The sequence below is a fragment of the Manacus candei genome, unplaced genomic scaffold, assembly GCF_025592945.1.
Source record: "Manacus candei isolate 608988 ecotype Guabito, Panama unplaced genomic scaffold, ASM2559294v1 h1tg000003l, whole genome shotgun sequence".
NCBI lineage: Eukaryota > Metazoa > Chordata > Aves > Passeriformes > Pipridae > Manacus > Manacus candei.
In genome coordinates, this window is record NW_026138051.1 from 6,352,800 (window position 1) to 6,372,155 (window position 19,356).

At 39.7% G+C, this 19,356-nt stretch overlaps 2 protein-coding genes across 6 annotated transcripts in view; one reads left to right on the plus strand and one right to left on the minus strand.

The window, feature by feature from the left end:
* AMMECR1 (AMMECR nuclear protein 1) overlaps positions 1-9,398 on the plus strand; it is a 92,718-nt gene extending 83,320 nt beyond the window's left edge. For 2 of the 3 annotated variants that reach the window (XM_051787480.1, XM_051787491.1), the window contains 3 exons: positions 594-684; positions 2,390-2,486; positions 4,950-9,398. In XM_051787480.1, coding sequence (XP_051643440.1) covers positions 594-684; positions 2,390-2,486; positions 4,950-5,064 — 303 coding nt within the window. In that variant the 3' untranslated portion in view covers positions 5,065-9,398. Of the gene's footprint in view, positions 1-593; positions 685-2,389; positions 2,487-4,949 lie in introns of those variants that run through there. The other variant, XR_007904531.1, reaches the window with a different exon arrangement.
* A 2,108-nt stretch (positions 9,399-11,506) lies between these two features.
* TMEM164 (transmembrane protein 164) overlaps positions 11,507-19,356 on the minus strand; it is a 33,171-nt gene continuing 25,321 nt past the window's right edge. For 2 of the 3 annotated variants that reach the window (XM_051787556.1, XM_051787566.1), the window contains 2 exons: positions 17,544-17,644; positions 11,507-17,127 (listed from right to left, as the gene is read on the minus strand). In XM_051787556.1, the coding sequence (XP_051643516.1) occupies positions 16,921-17,127; positions 17,544-17,644 (308 nt within the window). In that variant the 3' untranslated portion in view covers positions 11,507-16,920. The remainder of the gene's footprint in view (positions 17,128-17,543; positions 17,645-19,356) is intronic. The other variant, XR_007904563.1, reaches the window with a different exon arrangement.

A 19,356-nucleotide genomic window follows, 5' to 3' on the forward strand; every position in this document is an offset into this window, starting at 1 on the left:
ATCTTGGTTTCCATGCTGGCATTTTGCCATGCTGCAATACTTAGTAGCATGGAAATAGGAGTTTGAAGCTGAGTATTTCGGAATATTTCCTTTTCCTTGTCATATGTTAGCAGAAATTTTGAAGGCTCCAGGCTTGAGTTCGTAGTGTGACAAATCTGTGATCGTTCAGTTGTTGCTTTGAACTAAATTAATGCTCTTAACTGAAGCCTCATTAGGTGTGGCAGCTCTTTAGTTGTGTGCAGATTGTAGCTGGTGACCAGGTGATTTTATTGGCAGCAGCATTGCTCACAGTGTCAAAGGAGACAGTAAACTTGGAGACAGAAGGACTTTTGCACCACAGCTGGTTTTCCTGCAGCCCAGGAATGAAGGAAGCTCCATGGTGTGGAGTGGAGGAACATCCCTGTGCCACTGCTGAGTTTACGTGGCCGTGAGGTGAACACCTCCCAAAAGGGTCATACCCGCTGCGGTGCTGCCCCCTGAAACTCTGCAAAATGGTGTTAACCACTGAAAGGTTCATGTTTTGGGTCTTATCATGTTAGAAATCTGTACTTTTTTTCTGGTAATGTACTAATAAAGCTGCTGATTTCTTGCAGGTGGGTGTACATGGCATTAGAATAGAATTCATCAACGAGAAAGGATCAAAGCGCACGGCCACCTACTTACCGGAGGTTGCAAAGGAGCAAGGTCATTGTTGCACTTTATTTCATATGATCTGGTGAAGAATTTAAACATACCTATAAATCTAAAATGCAATATTTGACCTTGCACTGATGTCAGATGATGGAGCAATACTTAATTGTAAGAAGACTCTTATATAAAATGCCAATTACATGCCTGTGTCAGTCCTCTATGGGGATTCAGTAAACTGTAGCTGTTTTTTGAGCCAGTCATAAATGCAGCATAGCTGTAGGAAAATAAAATATGGAGGGGTGATACAGTGCTTTCAGCCAGGCTAACAGTTGTTAAAAGCTGCCAATTTTTGTATAGTTGTTAGTCTGTGATATTAGGGACATGCAGAAGCTCTGCTAAGTGATGGGATGCCTGGGCAATTATCCTAACAGCTGATTTATTCCTGAATTCCCAGAGATCAAGTTGCTTTTCAGTTGGGTACTTTTTGCTAGTACTTAACTCCTCTTACCAACATTGACTTCCCAGGGTTTTTGATGGATGGAAGAGAATTATTTTCAATTTGAAGGTCCAAAGTAATGGCAGTGAAATTCCCTTTTAATAGAGGCACAGCTTTAAGTTTGTGAATTTAAAAAGCTAGAGTAGATTTTGTTGAATAATCATCTTTTGGACCATTTTTTCGGCCAAGCAGCTCTGATTCAAAGGTCGATGGTGTGTTTCAGTCTGTCTCAATCTTTTACATTTTGCATTGCTGCTTTTTTTTTCCCTCTCTTTCCTTTTTATATTTTTATATTTGTTTGTCCTCAAAGGGTTTGGCTGATACCTTTACTGAGGATCATCTTTAATTGATAATTCTCTTCCCAAATAGTTGCTTAAAAGTCTAGAGTCATTCCAGGCTTTTTTTTTAAATTTGGGAGTGGGGGGGGGGGGGGTGCAGGAGGAGGGACGTGTTTAAATTTCTAAATAATTTTAGTAGACCATACATTACAATCTGACTCTTTAAGTCTCCAAAACTACCCATTTGTATTTTGTATGTACCCAAAACTACTGGGGTTTTTTGAGTTTTCTCATGTAACAGTGTGACTAATGTATTGCATCTTTTGGAAACAGCATGTCTAACAGCTACTTAAAATATTAGGCTTTCTAAAATCAACAAGTAGGAGTTTTGAATAGCGTAAAGATTTTATTCAGAATAGCAATGATTCTTTATTTTTAATCCATCACTTCTTCTATTACCCAGACACCTATAATGTAATATATAGTAGTTCTAAAAGTACACATATCGCTGTAAATTTAAGTGATATTTATGAAGAAGTTCTGATCTCTGGAATTCTCTGCACATGTTCAACTAATAATTCTTTTCAATTTTACTTTATAACGAAATTTAATTTTCCATAGCCATTTATAGTGTATAAAGTGACTGTGATACATGATCATACCTGAGCGTTTGGGAGAAGTTAAATTTTATCTCTCACCTCCAGTCTCTGACACCTGGGTAGAGTGGCTTCACTTTTAGAATATTTCAACTGTAAAATCATATATAAAAAATACATTTTGTTTGTAGAGTGAACTGTGTGTGTGAAGCAATCCTGTATGTCATGTTTCCTTCAGCTGTTCTGAAGTAGGGAAGAATGTTCTGGTCTCTACCGAACGTCAGCAGGGCCTCTGTCCTTAACAGCACCACACCCCGTTCTGTGTTTTTGCAACATCTGTTCTTATTGCTGGATTTCTCACTAATTTTTGCTACTGTAAAATTCAACAGGATGGGACCACATTCAAACCATAGATTCCTTATTGAGGAAAGGAGGCTACAAAGCTCCGATTACTAATGAGTTCAGGAAAACAATAAAGCTAACCAGGTACGCACCGGGATACCCACCTTAGTCCTCTTTTGTAATGCTGTGAGTGTTCATTCCTGGTAAGTGCTCCTCGCAGATGGTAACAGTAACCCTTCCTGGATATGTCATTAATGATCTCTATGTTTTCACAAGAGCAGTATGGACCTTGGAGGATCTGTATTAGTGGCACTAAGCAAGAAGTAAGAGGCAGCTGTTCAGTACCAGGGCACGTATAAATCAGGGTACCTGCAGATTTCATTTAGCTCTGCATGTTCCCAACAGTGCTTTCCCAGTGTGTTCCTTGGCTGTAGGGGGTGGTCAGGGCTGTGGTTAACAGGGATTACTTGCCCTTGTCAGGCTGTATTTGGGCAGATGGTGTGTGGTGGGGCTGCTGCTGTACATCACAGAGGCCCCTTGGTACCCCTGGATTCTCAGAGAAAGTTTTGAGTCTCTTTTATTCCCTGTGGAGTACAGGTTTCCCTGATCTTAAGGTGTGAGACATGCAAGCCATGTACTGCTTTGACAGCCAGTGTACCAGTGAAACTATGTCAGGGTATTCTCAGGAGCGAGGACAAGAATTTAATATTTTATTTCATACTAGTTTAGTCTGATTTTGCTAATTTAATAAAATGTGGTCTTGAGGGCTCTGTGGGAGCCAAACTCTTTTAGAATTAGCAGCAGATACTCTGCCTGTAATATTGTAGCTACGTGGTGAAGGGTGGAGGATTGAATGTCTATAAGAATGGCTCTAAAGCTCTTTATTTGTATAAGCTTGCACTGTAAAATGACTGCTGAACTTTACTTACCTAGTTATCTGTGGAGAAATAGGAATTTTTAAAATTTTATGTTATAAGGAATTCTTGATCATTTGTACTCTTCAGGGAGATAAAGATTTTGTGTCTCAATGACTGTTCAGAATTCTGGATTCTTGTAGGAATCTAATTATTGTGGAGTAGCTCTGAGTAAGAAAAACATGCTATTCTGAAGGTAAAAATTAGGGAGGAAGGATTTACAGAATCCAGCCACATTTCCAAATGCAGAACCCCAATTTCCTTTTAATTTATTTCAGCTGCACACCTTGTTATCTTTCGTTCAGAAAGAACAGAAGCTATCTGGAGATAGCTGAGGGCAAGAGTAACAGTGCTATAGTTCACCAATGACAATTTCTGTACACCTTAGTAAATAAGGAATATATTTTTCCTAGAAACAAAAATTCTGTAATTCTTCTTGCTATGTGATTTTGTTTGGAGCAACAGCATGGGAGCACAAAACAAACAAAAACCACCCTAAAACTCACACACCCCCCACCACCAAAAGAAACCACCGAAAGCCATGTGTTTGCTGTATTTCAGTTCACAACAATGAAACTGCTACCAAAATCAGTGGCCTCATAAGTGGAATGAACAAGCTATAATTTTTGATGTTCAGAAGAAGTATTTTTTTGACTGTCTGTTGTACTTGCCTAAAACCTCAGCTACTGCTGACAGGTTAGAGACAGTAGTATTAAAACAGTGACTGTTTCCCAGCATTAAACAACCTGTTTGAGAACCTCATTCTAATACCTTATTGTCATATACAAAATTATCTACTGGAAGAGTGGAATAAGGGCTTCTAACTTCTTTTTTAAGTCTGTAAATTAAAGTAAATGTCCTGTGTGTGAAGAAAGCTTTAGGCTGGTTAAAACTAATCTGTCACTATCTTCACTTCAAGTTAATACCCAGCAATTACAGCCATGTTTTGAAAGAGGGAACTAAATAATAGTAGCACTGAAGGACTTGTACCAGTTGTAGGGGTCTGGAATGCAGAGGGACAGATTCTCTTCCATCTGCTGAGCTGTGCAGAGGTCCCATGGTTGGTTCTGAAGTGTGGGGATTCCACTCCCAGCCCAGCTCTCCCACTGGGTGCTGCGCTCCGTCCCCACCGATTCCAGAACAGCTGCAGCTGCTCCCCTCAGCAGGGCCCAGTGGTTGTTGGTTAAATCATGTTCCTTGTTGTCAAACAATACTGATGCAAGTTTATCCAAATTATTTGATGCCAGGGCCTGGATTCTGCTTTTATTTACATAGAACTGGCCAGTGTTCTCGTGGGACCTCTCCATTATTTTTCAACCATCTTGAGAGTCAGGAGAGGTCCCAGTTGAGTGGAAGTTTGCACATGTTCTGTTTTTAGGAAGGGTGGTTAGTACAGTCATAGGTTTCTATTCCCTCTACATCGAGCAGCACAATAGGCAACCATTTTTAACAGTTCTGCTTGCCTAAAATATTTTTTATGAGCACTTACGTTGTGATTTGTGATGTGATTCAGGAATGACCCTGACCATTGTGGCAGTTCCCTCCCTGCCCTTGTGCAGCTGAAGTCAGTCCTACTCCCAGTATCAGAAGTATGGAGTTGTTATCTCTCAACAAACCACCGGTGTAGCATTTCTAGTGCTACTTGCACCTTCCTGGTAACAGGTCCTGAATTGGCTTCTTCGCTCTTTTCCAGGTACCGCAGTGAGAAGATGACGATGAGCTACACAGAGTACCTTGCCCATCGTCAGCATCATCACTTCCAGAATGGTATTGGGCACCCCCTTCCACCATACAACCATTATTCCTGACACTGAGCCGCATGACCAGTCACTGGACCTCTCTGCAGACCTCTTCCCAGGAGACCCTGCCCCTTCTTGGTCTAGCTATCTCTATTACTGTACCATTTTATGATGATAGTTTCCGTTGCCATGTTGAGGCTCCTTAGTTGGTTCAGCTCATCATGGCAACGGGAGGGAAAACTGGGTTACTACAAAGATCCCATACTTTTTTATTATCTATTCACTGCAGATTTTTTTGCAGCATATACCCTTGGGTTTTGTATGAAAATTTAAATTTCTACTTCATTAACATTGAATTATATCAATCAAGGCTTTCTGTGACTGTGGATGGAAGGAAGAGTTTAAGGATTGCAGTTAGGGATGCTTTGCTTAGCAAAAAGGCATTCATGGCTTATGCATTCATAGGTGTGACAGGGAACGAAACATATCAGATTCAGGTATTAAAGGAGACAATGAATTGCATTTTCATAACATTCTTAATAATGTGTGTACAATATCTCACCCTCACAGTAAAGATTCCATGTACCTTTGTACATGATCTTCAGACCCAGCACATGCAGCCGGAGTGCCAAGGCTGACACACAGAATGCTTTTTTTTTTGGATGAAGAGAAGCGATTACATGTGCAGTGAGAGGTGATGTTAACGTGGCAGCATTTTCAGAATCAAGTGGCCTAATTGGTAGGGCATGACATAATCCAGCAGGCTCCCAGATCCCTTTGTCTCCCATTCTGTGCTGGGAATCATGGGCAACTCAGCCCTGTCAAGACTCGTCATTATAATGCATTTGTAATGAGATGATGCCTTTCTGATGACTCAAATTAGGAGTGACATTTATTTTCTAAAAACAGGTTGGTGAGTAGCAGATGTCATATTAGGAAGAAAATGGATTTAGATTTTAGTGCCTTTGACTATAACATAACTATATACTTATATATGAAATTCATAGGAAACATATAGCAAGTACTCCAGATGTTCTAGCAAACCCTGTTGAAGCTGCTATGGCATCAGGGTTTTGGACATTTTTTTTTCTTTAAAGTGAGATTATTTTTTTTTAATAGTGAACTTATTTCGGAAAAGAGAAATCCCAGTTTTGTTCTTTCATCTGCACTTGAACTTGTTGAGTTTTTTCAAGTCATGAATAGTTCAATCAAGTTAACTATTGTTTAAGAAAAGAAAAAAAAAGACTGTTGTGAGACAGCCAGGACAAGTATGCCATAATGTTACATGTTTTCATCTATTGCAGGAATAGTGCTTGAGAGCTGTAAGTACTGTGTAATAATTCTGATACCCCTCCACACAGTAGAAGAAAGAAAACCGATTGGAACTTTTTCCTGCTGTAAAAATAGGATTTAGTAAAAGGTATGTGTGGTATATTTGCAAGCCCAGTCGATGGCAGGAGCTCACTCCTTCCTCCTGTGCCTGCAGAACTCCCACTGCTGCCTGTTGCAGCTCAGTGCGTGTTCTAGGGGACAGCACAGGCCGTCTGTTACAGAAAAGACCTTCCTAATATGTGTTAGTAAACCACAGTAAGCAGAAATTCCAGTTATTTTGAATAACGAATGTTTGTAAATATAGAGAGATATAAAATTCAAGTAGATGAAATCCGTTAAAATTCAGTTGTTATAAAAAAAATTGGACTAACTGTAAAGATGTTTCAATAGGGTTTCAAAACCAGATAAGGATAAATTATGCTCATCCCTTAAGCGAGGTTAGCTCTGCCACTTAATTTCTATGGAGGTTCTTGTAGAAGGTCTCTGATATTCCTTCATCCACAGCATTTATGTCCAAATATTACCATTTTCAGTTGCAATGCCTTAATTTATAAGCGGAGGGCCTGAAATTTCAGGAGCCAAGAGATGCCAGCCAGAAGCTGCAAAAATTAGTAGATGTTTATACAGAGGCTATTTTGGATGATACTGTTGTCTTGTTTCTACTTGGGGATCACTTTTAGATGAATTAGTCTTCAAGTGGAAATGTGAACAAGTGGCTACCTGATAGAGTTGTGTTGGTTTTTTTTCTTGCCCTTATAGGGAACCTGAGCACAAACTGAATCATTCTGCTGCAAAAAAAAAAAAAGTCATCCAACCCCATCTTTATCTGTCATCTCGTTACAGCTCGCTCGTGCTTCTGCATGAGCTCATTGTTAGAAGTTTTTTAAAAAGATCTATTATATATAAAAATATATATGTATTGAAAGGTGCTAATCAACCTCAAGAAGGTCACGTGACTGGTCATGCGGATCTAAAATCATATCAGATTTTTTAAAAAATCTTCGATATATGCAGATGTTATACAGAATTTCTTACCAGTGTAATAATGATATACTGATGAATAAACAATCCTGCAGGTTTTTAAGGACAAGGTCAGCAATACTTCCCACCATGGCTTGGGGGAGAAAAGGATAGTTTTGTCTCCTTTTTGTATACAGCATAATGCACAATGCATTTTTGTCTATCTCTTAGTAGCTGTTGCTTAAAAATATAGTTAAAGGGTGTTATACAAACTGTAAAGGTGTGCTTTTGAACCGAGCTCATGCCAGACCCTTCTGGACCAGAGTTTTGTATCACTAATTAAAAAACTGTTACAGAGTCTGTGGTCAATCAGATTGTATGATATTTCTCTCAAAGATTGGAATAATCAGTCTACCTACAGTGTTTCTAGGGCACCTACCTCCTCAGCACACAGTGCTGAAACTGCTGCAGATTGTTTCTGTGTAATTGTGGGTTTCTTTGTACCAAACGTGCAGCTCACTGTGACATGCACTGGAACAGAATAGGTCTGTTTGCTTAAAGCTGATCAACAATTGCTCTCACAAATGTCATTCCCTTGGAGTTATGTTTAAGTACCTTTTAGTTGTATTGTTTGGGTTAGTTACAGATGTTTTTCATTTGGGGTACTTTATAGAAGTTAAGGTACAACCAAGTAGCTTATATTTCACTGTTTGTTAAGTTGAAATGCTGATTTTTTTTTTTTTAATGAGCACTACTCAGTTTGCCTTATTCCATTAAGGAGATTGTTGGGGGCTTTTTTTCATTCTCTTGCTTAATGTTCCTAAAAACCCTGTTCTGTAAACTGAGCTCGACAAACCAAACCGTAGACTTGACGTGGAGCTGTTACTTAGTGATGCTTCAAGTGGCCTTCCCGCTGCCGCCGCAGCTCTGCCGCACCATCCCCGCGCTGCTGCCACGGCAGGGAGGGCACAGCCCTTCCTGACCTCAGAGACACTCTGGAGCCCAGGGGGGCACAGCCACTGGCACACCTGGCGTTTGTATACGGACCTCTACTTGTCTTCAACCGTGCGGGTTTTTAAAATTGTTGTCTGGAGTAGGTTACATCTCTTATGTGTGTTAGATCGAACCAAAGAAGCCTCCAGCCATGCCCAAATGCTGCTCCTAAAGCCTGCCTTCCAGTCCTTACAAAATCCCTGCAGGATTAAATGTGTTAACTTTTTTATTTTTGTACAGTTTCTAACTGATTTTTGCTAGTGATGTTAATTAAGTTTATTTGGGGAGTCTGAATATCTCCTCCATTTAAATAAACTGGTGACTTTCCTTTTATGTTAAAAAAAAAAAAGTTAAAAAAAAAAAAAAAAAAAAAAAAGAGAAACCCAAAGTGTGCCTCTCAGATTTAAGGGTTTCTGGTTACATTTATTCTTAAGACCAGCAATGATTCTTTATATACAAAGATATGTTTTCCTCATTTTTTTATTACTGTTAAAGAAAAAAAATAAAAAAGAAAAACCTCTTTCTTTGCTCTGGACCCAGTAATTGCGCTGGTACATAAACGCACTGAGAAAACAAACTTTTGTTTGAAACTTTTGTAACAACTTATGACTGTTTTTGTATATCAAAGTTGATTCTTTTCAAGATATTTGGATCTAGTTTCTAAGTTATTTTAGCGTTTTATATGTTACAAAAAAAAAAAAAAAAAAAAGAAATTACTTTAAATTGTTCACCAGCATCTTGAGTTATCTTCAATGCCATGGTGACACACAGTGGGCTTAGAGCTACCTGGAGTAGCTTGTAAGGCCTCGCTCTTTTCCTTCCTTCCTTAGCAACTTGATTGATTACAATAATATCACAGATTACCTGAACCCCCTTCCTTTATAACTAGATCCTCCTTCCTTCCACATTTAATTGCTATTAGTGTGAAGAAACTGTTGAAATGGGCATTTAATATAAGTACGGCTTAAAAAGAGAAAAATGAGGAAAAAGAAAAAAAAATGCTAGAAGGTTATCTGTGGGTCTGTGAGATATGGCTGTGGAAAGATATTGTAGTAGTTTTAACACTATTGTTATTACCTTTTAAATCATTTACCCAATAAAATAAGGAAAAAGAATCACCATTTCTTTTTATGTCTCTCTGCTTAATTGTGTGGCTTGGTCAATGTTTTTATTTAAGCATTTGTACCTGGTCTTAATGTCAAAGGCTAATGGTGTGTTAGAAATATTTTCTTGGGATTAACTGTCTTTCCCTTTTGTCTGCTGTAGGAGCAGACTGGGGGACAGGTACCTGCAGCTTTCAGTCTAATTCAGAAGGGAGTCACTCACCACTCCAAGTTAAATCATTTATATTAGTTACATTAGTTATTATTTATATCAGTATATTTATTGGTATTTATATCAATTGCTAGTTCAGTTTTATACTTTTTATGTTGAACTTTACACATGGAATTCTGTCCAGGCCTGAGCTTCTTCCTGTGACACAGGGAAGTGGTTTCAGTCTTTTTAAGCAAAATTTGCTTGCAGAACCAGTTGTACTGGTGTAACCAGTACATGGCCTACACCACTTACAGACAGATTGGTCAGCACAATATTGTTGCAAAATGTGTATCAAAGAATCTCTGTCAAAGCCCCAGTCCAGCTGATGGCAAAGCAAAGTACCCAGAGAGGCAAAACCCCGTTGGAAAACTTTGTTCCCTGAGCCAAATTCTTGGTGCACCGAGAGACACTTTCTGCTGAGTCCTTTGTAGGATAATTCCTGAGACAAAGCATTCCCTCTCCATGGAACTCAGGTCTGATTTTAGAAGGGGTGTGTTTGCCTGTGCCTAATGCAATATTCATAGTTCTGCTGGCTGTAGATGCAAAGTCTTTGAAAACAAACCAGTGGGATCCATGTAACCTTTGGATGTTGAAGACTGATGCAGCCATTGCTCCACTTGCTCCAAACCTGCCCAAGTAAATAGCTTCCATTGCTGGTTTTGTATCTCACAGCTTTGGTATCATTAGTCTGAACTGCATAAAACCTTCCTAAAACCCTCAGGTCATTGAAATGTAGAGCTAGTTATCACTTCCTACCCAGAGTTTCCAACTCTTCTCAGTACTTTAGCCAACTCTGCTGTTATCATGCTATTAAAAAAATCAAACTAACAGAGTAATATTGAGGCTGGTTCAGAGATGGAAACTCGCTTATTCTTACGTATTTGGTGGTACTAAACAATGAAAGGCTGATTTCCAGTTAGTTATAGAGAGCTGTTGAGAATAATTAGCAGTGCCTGAAAAGGGAAATTGCTTTCTTGGTTCATCTCAGGCTGCTGTACAGCACCACACTGTATTTCTACTTAAAGCTGTTATATCAGGGTTTATACTGTTCCAGAGAAATTAAGCTGGATAATTGATTTTGTTCCCCAGCTGCCTGAAAAATTAAAACCTCTAAGATGCATATATAATTATACAGGTGGGCATATCCAGTGTGTTCTTTTTCCAGGAACAGTATTTGCCAGGAACCTCACACAAGGAAATAACCTGCTTGTCTGAGCTACACTGGGTGACAAGAATACATTTATCTAGATTGCAATAATATCAATTACAGCCAGAAGCATTTCTGAAGTGCATTAAAACTACTTTGCCATCACCTCTGGTCTGGGGCTGTCCAAGTACAGTACTGCAGCAGCTTTCTGAACAAAGTTTTGAGCTGAAAACTTCTGTACGTGTTCTCCCACCTTCTGCTAAAGTGCCATGAAATGGGAACTATAAGACTGCCAAATCTGGGGTAGGAACAGTGGAGGAAGCCTCATGGTACTGTAACACTCTTTCCTGAGCTCTTTACCTGAAAGACAAGGACAGGAAATATTTAAACAGTGATTAAAGGACTTATGTCCCACAGTGAGCTCTGCCAGTAAACTCAGGCTGTTGCTGACTGGCAGGTAGCAGGCACAGGTCATACTGAACTGCTTAAGACTTTCAGAAATCCCAGTAACCATTGTTCTCCCAGGAACTGCTGTGTGCAAATGGATGACATCAGGCAGTACAGACTGTTTCAGACAGAAACCTCTGTATTTTGTCCTGAGTTATAATTGGCTAATATTTAGTGCCTCTGTGACTCTTGACTGTTAATGTTACAAACTGAAGTGTAAAGGCAATTTTGGTTTTCTTACCTAATTATAAAAAGTCTTAAGCAAGACAAACTCCAGGCCTGGCAAAATTAGAATGATAACAAAACTGTCCAGTATCCATTAAAATGCATTTATTTGTTTTAATTCAAAGTTTTAACAACTATTTGCCCAATGATCTGTACTTAGGGCACAACAACAAAAAAAAATCCCATCATCAGACCAAAATACAAAAACAAGTACACAAATTACCCCGTATTTGTAAAGTTACCTCATAACCAAGGTTTAGCACATTAAAAAGTTTACAAAATTCATAACACTCTTACAAATTATTCAGAACTAACAGCATATGTGGCAGTTGAGCCCATCCACGTCCACCCTTGCCCTTGCCAAACAATTATGTGCCTGGACAATGCTGTGCTGGAACTAGAGGGTGGGGTAACCAGATCTGCAAGTTTCCAAAGACCCCTTTGTGGTCCAGCCCAGCTCCAGCTCCCTGGCACAGCGTGGATGGGGAGAGCAGGGAGTGCTCACTGGTCTGCCTGCTGCGTTCTCTGCAGCATTGGGATAATGACTCAGTAAATGCAGAAATAATTTAAAAAAGTACAAAATTGACCCTGAAGAAAAATAAAATTATTTATAAAACAGCTTGGCTTTGACTAAGTTACACCAACAGCTGCAAGACAGATTTACAGCAATATCACTTAGAGTACGAGATCACAAAATCAACAGATTCCTTATGAGTCTTGTCACCATAAAACTGAAAGCATCAAAGCTGACCTGTCTGCCTATAGAAACCTTGCACCTCCTACCTGGGCTGACTGGGCCCTCTTCCTGGCTTTTGGCCTTTTCAGAGCTTTGTTAACAATTAGGACTAATTTAATTCCTAAGAATCCACCTCGAGTGAAACAATTGCAACACAAGAAAACAGCACAACTCTATTTTCCATTAGCTATGGATGCATAGAAAAACAAGTGCTTCTGGTTTAGATGCAAGACTTAGGACATAAAAGTACAGTCATTTAACAGTTGCAAATACCATTTCTGAAAGGAAAATACAATTGGGCTTTACAAAATGATATCAAATATACACAAATATCAAAACCCTGATTGTGGCCAGGAAGAGAAATTACAATTAGGTACTCTCTCACCTCAAGATTTGCAAATGGACTGACTTTTCCTGTCTCCCAAGTTCAGCAAGGCAGCAGCTGCTCAAGCACACGTAGGCTTTGCCTATAAGCAGCATTTTTGAACTGTAAGAAGCTGAACCAAAACCAGCTCCAGGTGTGTGTTCATAGACTGGCTTTTCATCAGTTTATACGTGCATGGTTCATTTTCACCCTTCAAAAGAAACAAGATGCAAATTCTCCTTTGGTGGTTAAATAGCAAGAAGCTAAATGAATAAATGAATAGATAAAGCTCAGACACTGTTCAGTGTCTGAGTCCTTGGAAAAATAGCACTGCAGGGGTCCTGGACAGCTAAAGCTGTGGCACAAGGCAGTGGGTGCAGAAATGATACTGGCTCCCTTCTGTGCTTTGGAGGGCTGCATAAACAAACCCATCAGTAAACAAGTTTATTAAAGTTAATAATGCTCCATTTATGGGTACATTTGGAGGGAAATGTAGCCACTCGGTGGCAGCAGGAGCAGTTTCCTTGCTCCTTGTTTCTTTTGAAGTGCCTACAGTACTATTAGAGGGCTCTGTTCAGACCCCTTAATACATACCAGTGTCTCTGTGAAGGCCAGGCAGCAGCACTGCACAAGGATTTTTTTCTGGGATTGTGCCCAACTTGCTCTTGGACAGTAAATGAGCCCACTTTGGGGTGAGATTTTACACTCAGCTTCAGCAGTGGGGAATAGCGGGTGTGGCTGTCAGCCCAACTCCTGCCCCCACCTATTGCCAGTGTTGCCACCACAAAGGACTGGGGCACATTTGGCCAGGAGGACCAGGACAAGCCTTCACTTGTACACGGCACTGCAGCTCTGTAAAATCTCAGCACCAGGTACCGGGCAACAGCTTCAAGTTCTCTTGACATGGATTGTGTGCGTAATACCCCAGCAGAGAAAGCAGTTGGCTCCCAGGAGCAGCAGGAGAGTTTTGTTCTTTCATTTCCAGCATAAATAAGCATAAAAGCAACCGAAGAAATCATCTGTATAGTGTACAGCTGTATAGTATGCCTATAAAAGAAACCTTTAGGGGAAAAGAAAAATCAGCCTCTGTGAGGGAAAACAACAAATACCTGCTACAGAGATGAAGCTTTCCTGTTCTTCCCCATATCCTGCATGCACATGAAACAAGCTCTGGCTGATGCACATTCCCAACAGATACCAGAGATAGATGAGGAGTAAAGGGTAAAGGATGTGAAGTTCCATGATGGTTTCTTCAAAAAGTTTGTTCCCTTTCTGCTCCTGTTCTGACCTGCCCCTCCCTTCAGTGGAGCCTCAGCCTCGCTCTCCCTTCTCTCTCAAGGAATTGCGGATGCAGTTCCTTGTAGTGGCTCACCATCACCAAACATGAAATATTAAGTTTTAAAAGCCTTCAAAAAGGGGCACAGGGAGGGAGGGAATAATTGTGACTTTTGGGCCTGTCACTACAGGAAAGACATTGGGGCTCTGGAGCACGTCCAAAACAAAGCAACAGAGCTGCTGAAGGGTCTGGAGCACAAGTCTGATGAGTGGGAGCTGAGTGGGCTCAGCCTGGAGGAGGCTCAAGGTGGACTTTGTCACAGCTCAGATCCAGGGTGGGAAGGAGGGCAGCAGTGACCACTCAGTGGCTCTGCTGTCACAGCCAGTGGTGCAAGAGGTACAACTGCACCAGGAATCCCTTCAGCCAAACTGCCCAGGGATTTCCCTCATGTCAGCTCTGCCATTCCTCCTACTGAATTTTAAGTCAGCCAGAAGAGCTAACAAATTTTGCATTCCAAGCAAAGAGCCTGCACTGAGTGAGACACCTGAGCTCATTTAAATGCTCCTGCAGTTTTAATTGACCAGAGGCAGTCAATGGTGGCAAACAGCAGCTGCTTTATACTTGTTTGGAATGCCCTGAAGCATATGACTATAAATAGGAAATGCTATAGTTTAAAAAAAAAAAAAAAAAAAAAAAAAAGACTGCTACCTATAGAAATGTTTCTATTAACTACAATATTCTGAGGGGAAAAAAGGAAAGATTCTTTAAAAAACAGGAAAGATTTTTTTAAAAAAACAAAAAACTTTAAGTTAAGCAAATAATAATGCTAAATAGTATTTGGCAAAATTTGGCTAAAATCATTCTATTGTAATACTAAATATTCCTTCTAAACAGAATTGAATCCAACATAAGGCATTTTGCCGAATTCTTAAGTAAATAAATAAACCATGATTGGTAGTTGACAGTAGCTACAGGTTGGGAAGAATCAGTATTTTGCTCAGCACTGCACAGGGGATGAAGTATATTAATAAGGGACAGGCTTTAACATCCAGCATTGGCATCTCCCAGCAATGCCCATCACAAAGGACTGAATCTGCTGAAACAACCAGCAAGAACTTCCATCCCTTCAGCAGCTCATCCAGTGATCTTCCACAGATGGATTCAGGCCTTCAATGCCAACACATTCTTTCTTTAGACCCCGCTTCAGAAGATATTCCCAGTTTTCCTGAGGCAGCAGGGAGAGTCCACAGTGGAATTCCTCATGTACCAACACTGACTGACAGTGAACTCTGTGTTAAATCAGGTGCTTATCTTCTGAGTTGAATTCTAATTAAAAACATGAGGAGCCACATAGTCTGTGTAACTCACACCAGCTCTATATGCCTGAGGGACAGTTCAGGTATATGCTGCATGTTCTCAAATTGTAAGCATACATGTATCTATTCTCTTGTATGTGTATATATGTATATATATGTACACATACAAACACACAGAGCAAGGCAGGGAAGAAAACCAGAAACTAGTCTGTAAATCAGAATGTGGGACAATATATTTCTGATTGAGGTGGACTTTTTTTAATCATACAGAATAAAAATATTTGAAGTAGCCACTTCTTCCTTTGCCAATGAAAATTTTTCTTTTTTAAGGAAAACAGACAAAAAGCCCAAAATCAACCACTTCTTGTTCTTACTTTTCCCTCCTGAGGTATAAATGACTGTACCCTAACTTCAGAACATCCCTTCAGGTGATCCAGCTGAAGGAGGTATGGTGGTTTTGGTTTATCTTACAAGTCACAGCTTTGATAACATAATGAGTCTATAAATTGCAACAAACTTCTGTGCAACAAAAACCTGCAGCCTCAAAACCCAACAGCCTGTGACACAGACTCACAGTTCTGGAAGAACACACTCAGGATTTCCCATCTTTCTGCCCAACAGTTTCTCCTCTAGCCTTGCAAAATTTGAACAGGTACACACTTCACTGTTTATCATTCTGCCCATCTACATCCTGTTCTCCAAAAGACATGTTGACAGAAGATTTATTCTTACCAGTAAACTGGAACATGTTCTTTTCAGTAGAGGCCTGCACTGATCTGACATTCCTGTTTGTACCTGTATTTTAAAATCGGTACACTGAATGTAAAAGAGCTGTAGGGAGAGAACAGTTTCAGTTTGTTCCTTCTTTAACCAGTCTACTCAGCAAGGAGCAGTGTAGACAGAGCAGGAATGTTTCAAAAGCTACTAAGTAAAAAAAAAAAAAAAAGAGAACTCTGATCTTTACAATGGATTTTGTATCTCCACTCCTTCTCCGGCCTAAGCTAAGTGAAAAAAACATTTTGTTCAAAGTCTGGACAGAAGAGTGGATGCAATATCTTATCATGGCTTCTACATAACATGGTCTTTTGAAATTATTTCAACATGATTTTTTTCTATTCACCCAAATAAAAGCATCTCCAAAGCATCAAGATATGATGGGACTTCACTAGATGGATATTTATCCACAGCAGCTTAAGAATTAAGTAGTTGATTTAAAAAACAAACCAAAAAAAGTATTGTTTGAATGAGTTATTGTTCCCCAACATTTTCAACCAGCTTAAAGAAAGTACAGTAGAACCTCACTCCTTTGCACTTACAACTGGGAGATTAACATTGTTTCCTGTGGCTGTTTTGGAACATTCAGGTTCTAAGAGTTAAGCCAGGGTGATGTGGTTCAACATGTGTTCGTTCACATCTCTGGAGTGTTGCAATGCAGCATTATTTCCTATCCCATGATATAACTGTACTTATATTTAATGGAAAATCAGTCAAAACAAAGTAGCACTGCCACTCTCTTTGCTGGAATGTAGACAGGTCCTGGCCTAACTTTAAATGTTGGCTTAGCAAGATTCTACTGTAATCTATACAAAATGTATAAAACACAAACCTTTCCCAGAATAAGGCCACTAATTTTGCCATTGGCAATAGGCAGTGAGAAACAGCAGGTAAAAAAAAACCCCTCACTTGATTACAAAGGTGTTTCTGAGGCAATAAACTGTGGGGAGAAGTATAAAGCCATTGTCCTCTCATCCCTCCTCCTGGTTTTCCAGTATAGGTGTCTCTGCTTCCTGCACGACTCCACAGGGAGAAATTTCAGTCTATTTTCTTAGCTGGGAGTCTGAGCAAGTCCATGCTACATTTAAAGATGGGGACAGCACTGTAAAACAGTAGGATTACAAGCTTCCCATGGGTCATGGTCATGACAGTCTGATGTCCACACGCCCAGACTCGATACCAGGGCCCGTAAAAAGGATCTGAGACCGCTGGGCACAACATGTTGTTCAAATTCACTTCTGTAACCTGGGAAAGTGACAACAAATTTATAAATTAAACAATATTTTTGCTTTGCACCGATTCAGACACCTAAACTGGTAATTTTTGAAATTACCATAATAACAGAAAAATGTTTAGGTGACGCTTTCGCTCGACACAAATAGGGCAGCTTCCAGAAATAAAGCAGATCCAAATTTCATTGTGCATTTAATAGATGGATTTATGCAGGTACATAACCAAACTATGAAATATTTTACCAATGGTTGAAAGACACAAGATACAAATGCTTGTTAGAACATGCAATTTGCATACAGGTAGCCTTATCAAAAATTTGCATTGCAAGTTCTTATCCATGTGGATCTGGACACTGTGGAACAAAGTAGTCAGTGGTGTTACTTTGGATGTACTTGCAAATACCCATTTATTAACCTGTGTTTACTTACCAGTCCCAGAATCTGCAAGATGCTGAAGTGATACACAAACATAAACCCTGTGGATAAAAGAGCCCACCAGAAATTGCAGAGTGGCTCTGGAGTGTAGATACCTTGAAAAGAAAGGAACACATTAGTATTCAGCTGCATTGCTGTGTCCATCAAACACTCAACAATAATCCTCTCTCTCCTGCTCTGTGCATGTCAGGGCATCTGGCTTGAGCTGATAACCTACTCAATACCATCACAGTAATTAATATTTGAGAGCTTTAATTCTTACCTGGAGCATCCTGAACAGCTTCTTCCCTCCTTCTGGTCCAGCAGTAAAAATATGCAATATGTTATCTCATTACATTTACCTATTTTTCACCAACACCATTGATTTTTACCTCAATCTTCCTTCCACCACAGAAGTACCATATGATTTTAAGACACAGTGTACAATGAGTCTTCAAAAATCAGGTTATTTATACTTAAACAGCTGCTTCTTGCAGGGACTATGCCTTCAGCGTGCACAGAACTGATTTAGGCAGCAGCAGGTCCTGCACAGCACTGTATTAGAGCACAGCATTGCCATTCCCTAATTTTATGGTTGTTTAACAACTATCAAAAAGGAACTTGCAGCAATAATGCCAAGAAAGAGAAAAGCTGTATAAAGTAGTCAATCCATCAATGAGAGGTTTTGCTTTTAAATGAAAACTGTTGTGGAGATATTTTCAGGTATACACTACAAGCAGTGGTAGTATACCTACACTGTAATCAGTAGATATCACAGATACTGTAAAATACTTTTTCCCTTCAAAGGAAATAGCAGATACCATGTTATTTCCACCTTTCTCTCTCCTCCTGAAAGCAGGTTTTGTCTATTTACTGACAAAACACAATGTTCCCTGATCTAGAATGTACCGAGGAAATCAGATCTAATAAAAGTACCCACAGATACATGACTATTTTGGGAATTAAATATTCAAATTTCATACAGTGAGAACAAAACCAGTTTAGAGAGTTCTTAAGACTCTTACTAGCAGCCATGAAAGTTTTAGTGTAAGATATGTGGAAAAAATAATATTTTCCTTATGACTTTAATAACTTCAACCTCAGAACACAAAAGAAAGATGCACAATGTCATACTGCTCAGCTGCTGTAAGAGTTCCAGAGGATTATAAAAATACACTGGCAATTTTTATCTGCCTTTATCTGCTCTCTGATCCATTAGATATTATTAAACATTGGGATGTGTATCCAGTACTCAAAGGACAGCTTACAGCACAGAGTGCAATATTGATACCAGCCTTTGCTGGCACATTCAGTAATTACCAGGAAGTAATTACAGACTTCAGCATACGCTGTACAAGGCTACTGAGAACTCAAATAACTCTCCACATGCAGAGTTCAGCGACCACAGAACCCACCAGACCACAGCTGCTGTGAATATGCCTATGTATGTAGATAAATACAAGTAACTGCTGTTCCCACATCCCCGTATAATGGTGCATCCCTTTTCATGATTAAAGTCTCTAGAGGAATGCCTCCTCAATCTGTTGCCCTTTTAAAATTCTTTTCTGCATAGTTTTCCTCCATAGTTTCCTCCATCATGCCAGTTCAGATTGATTTTGCAGTAGCTGCCCGAAACAAGTTCGGTTAAACAGCATTTTGTGAACGGCACAAAATCAAAGTTACCCACACGCTGCTGTCTAAAGCTGCACAAGAACACAAGTGCTCTGCTGCCAATCCCCAGAGCAAGACACTGATTGCCTGTTTGAATGACAGCAGCACATCTGCACCCCACACGTCACTCCCTGGCTTTAATGAGAGGCTGTATTAC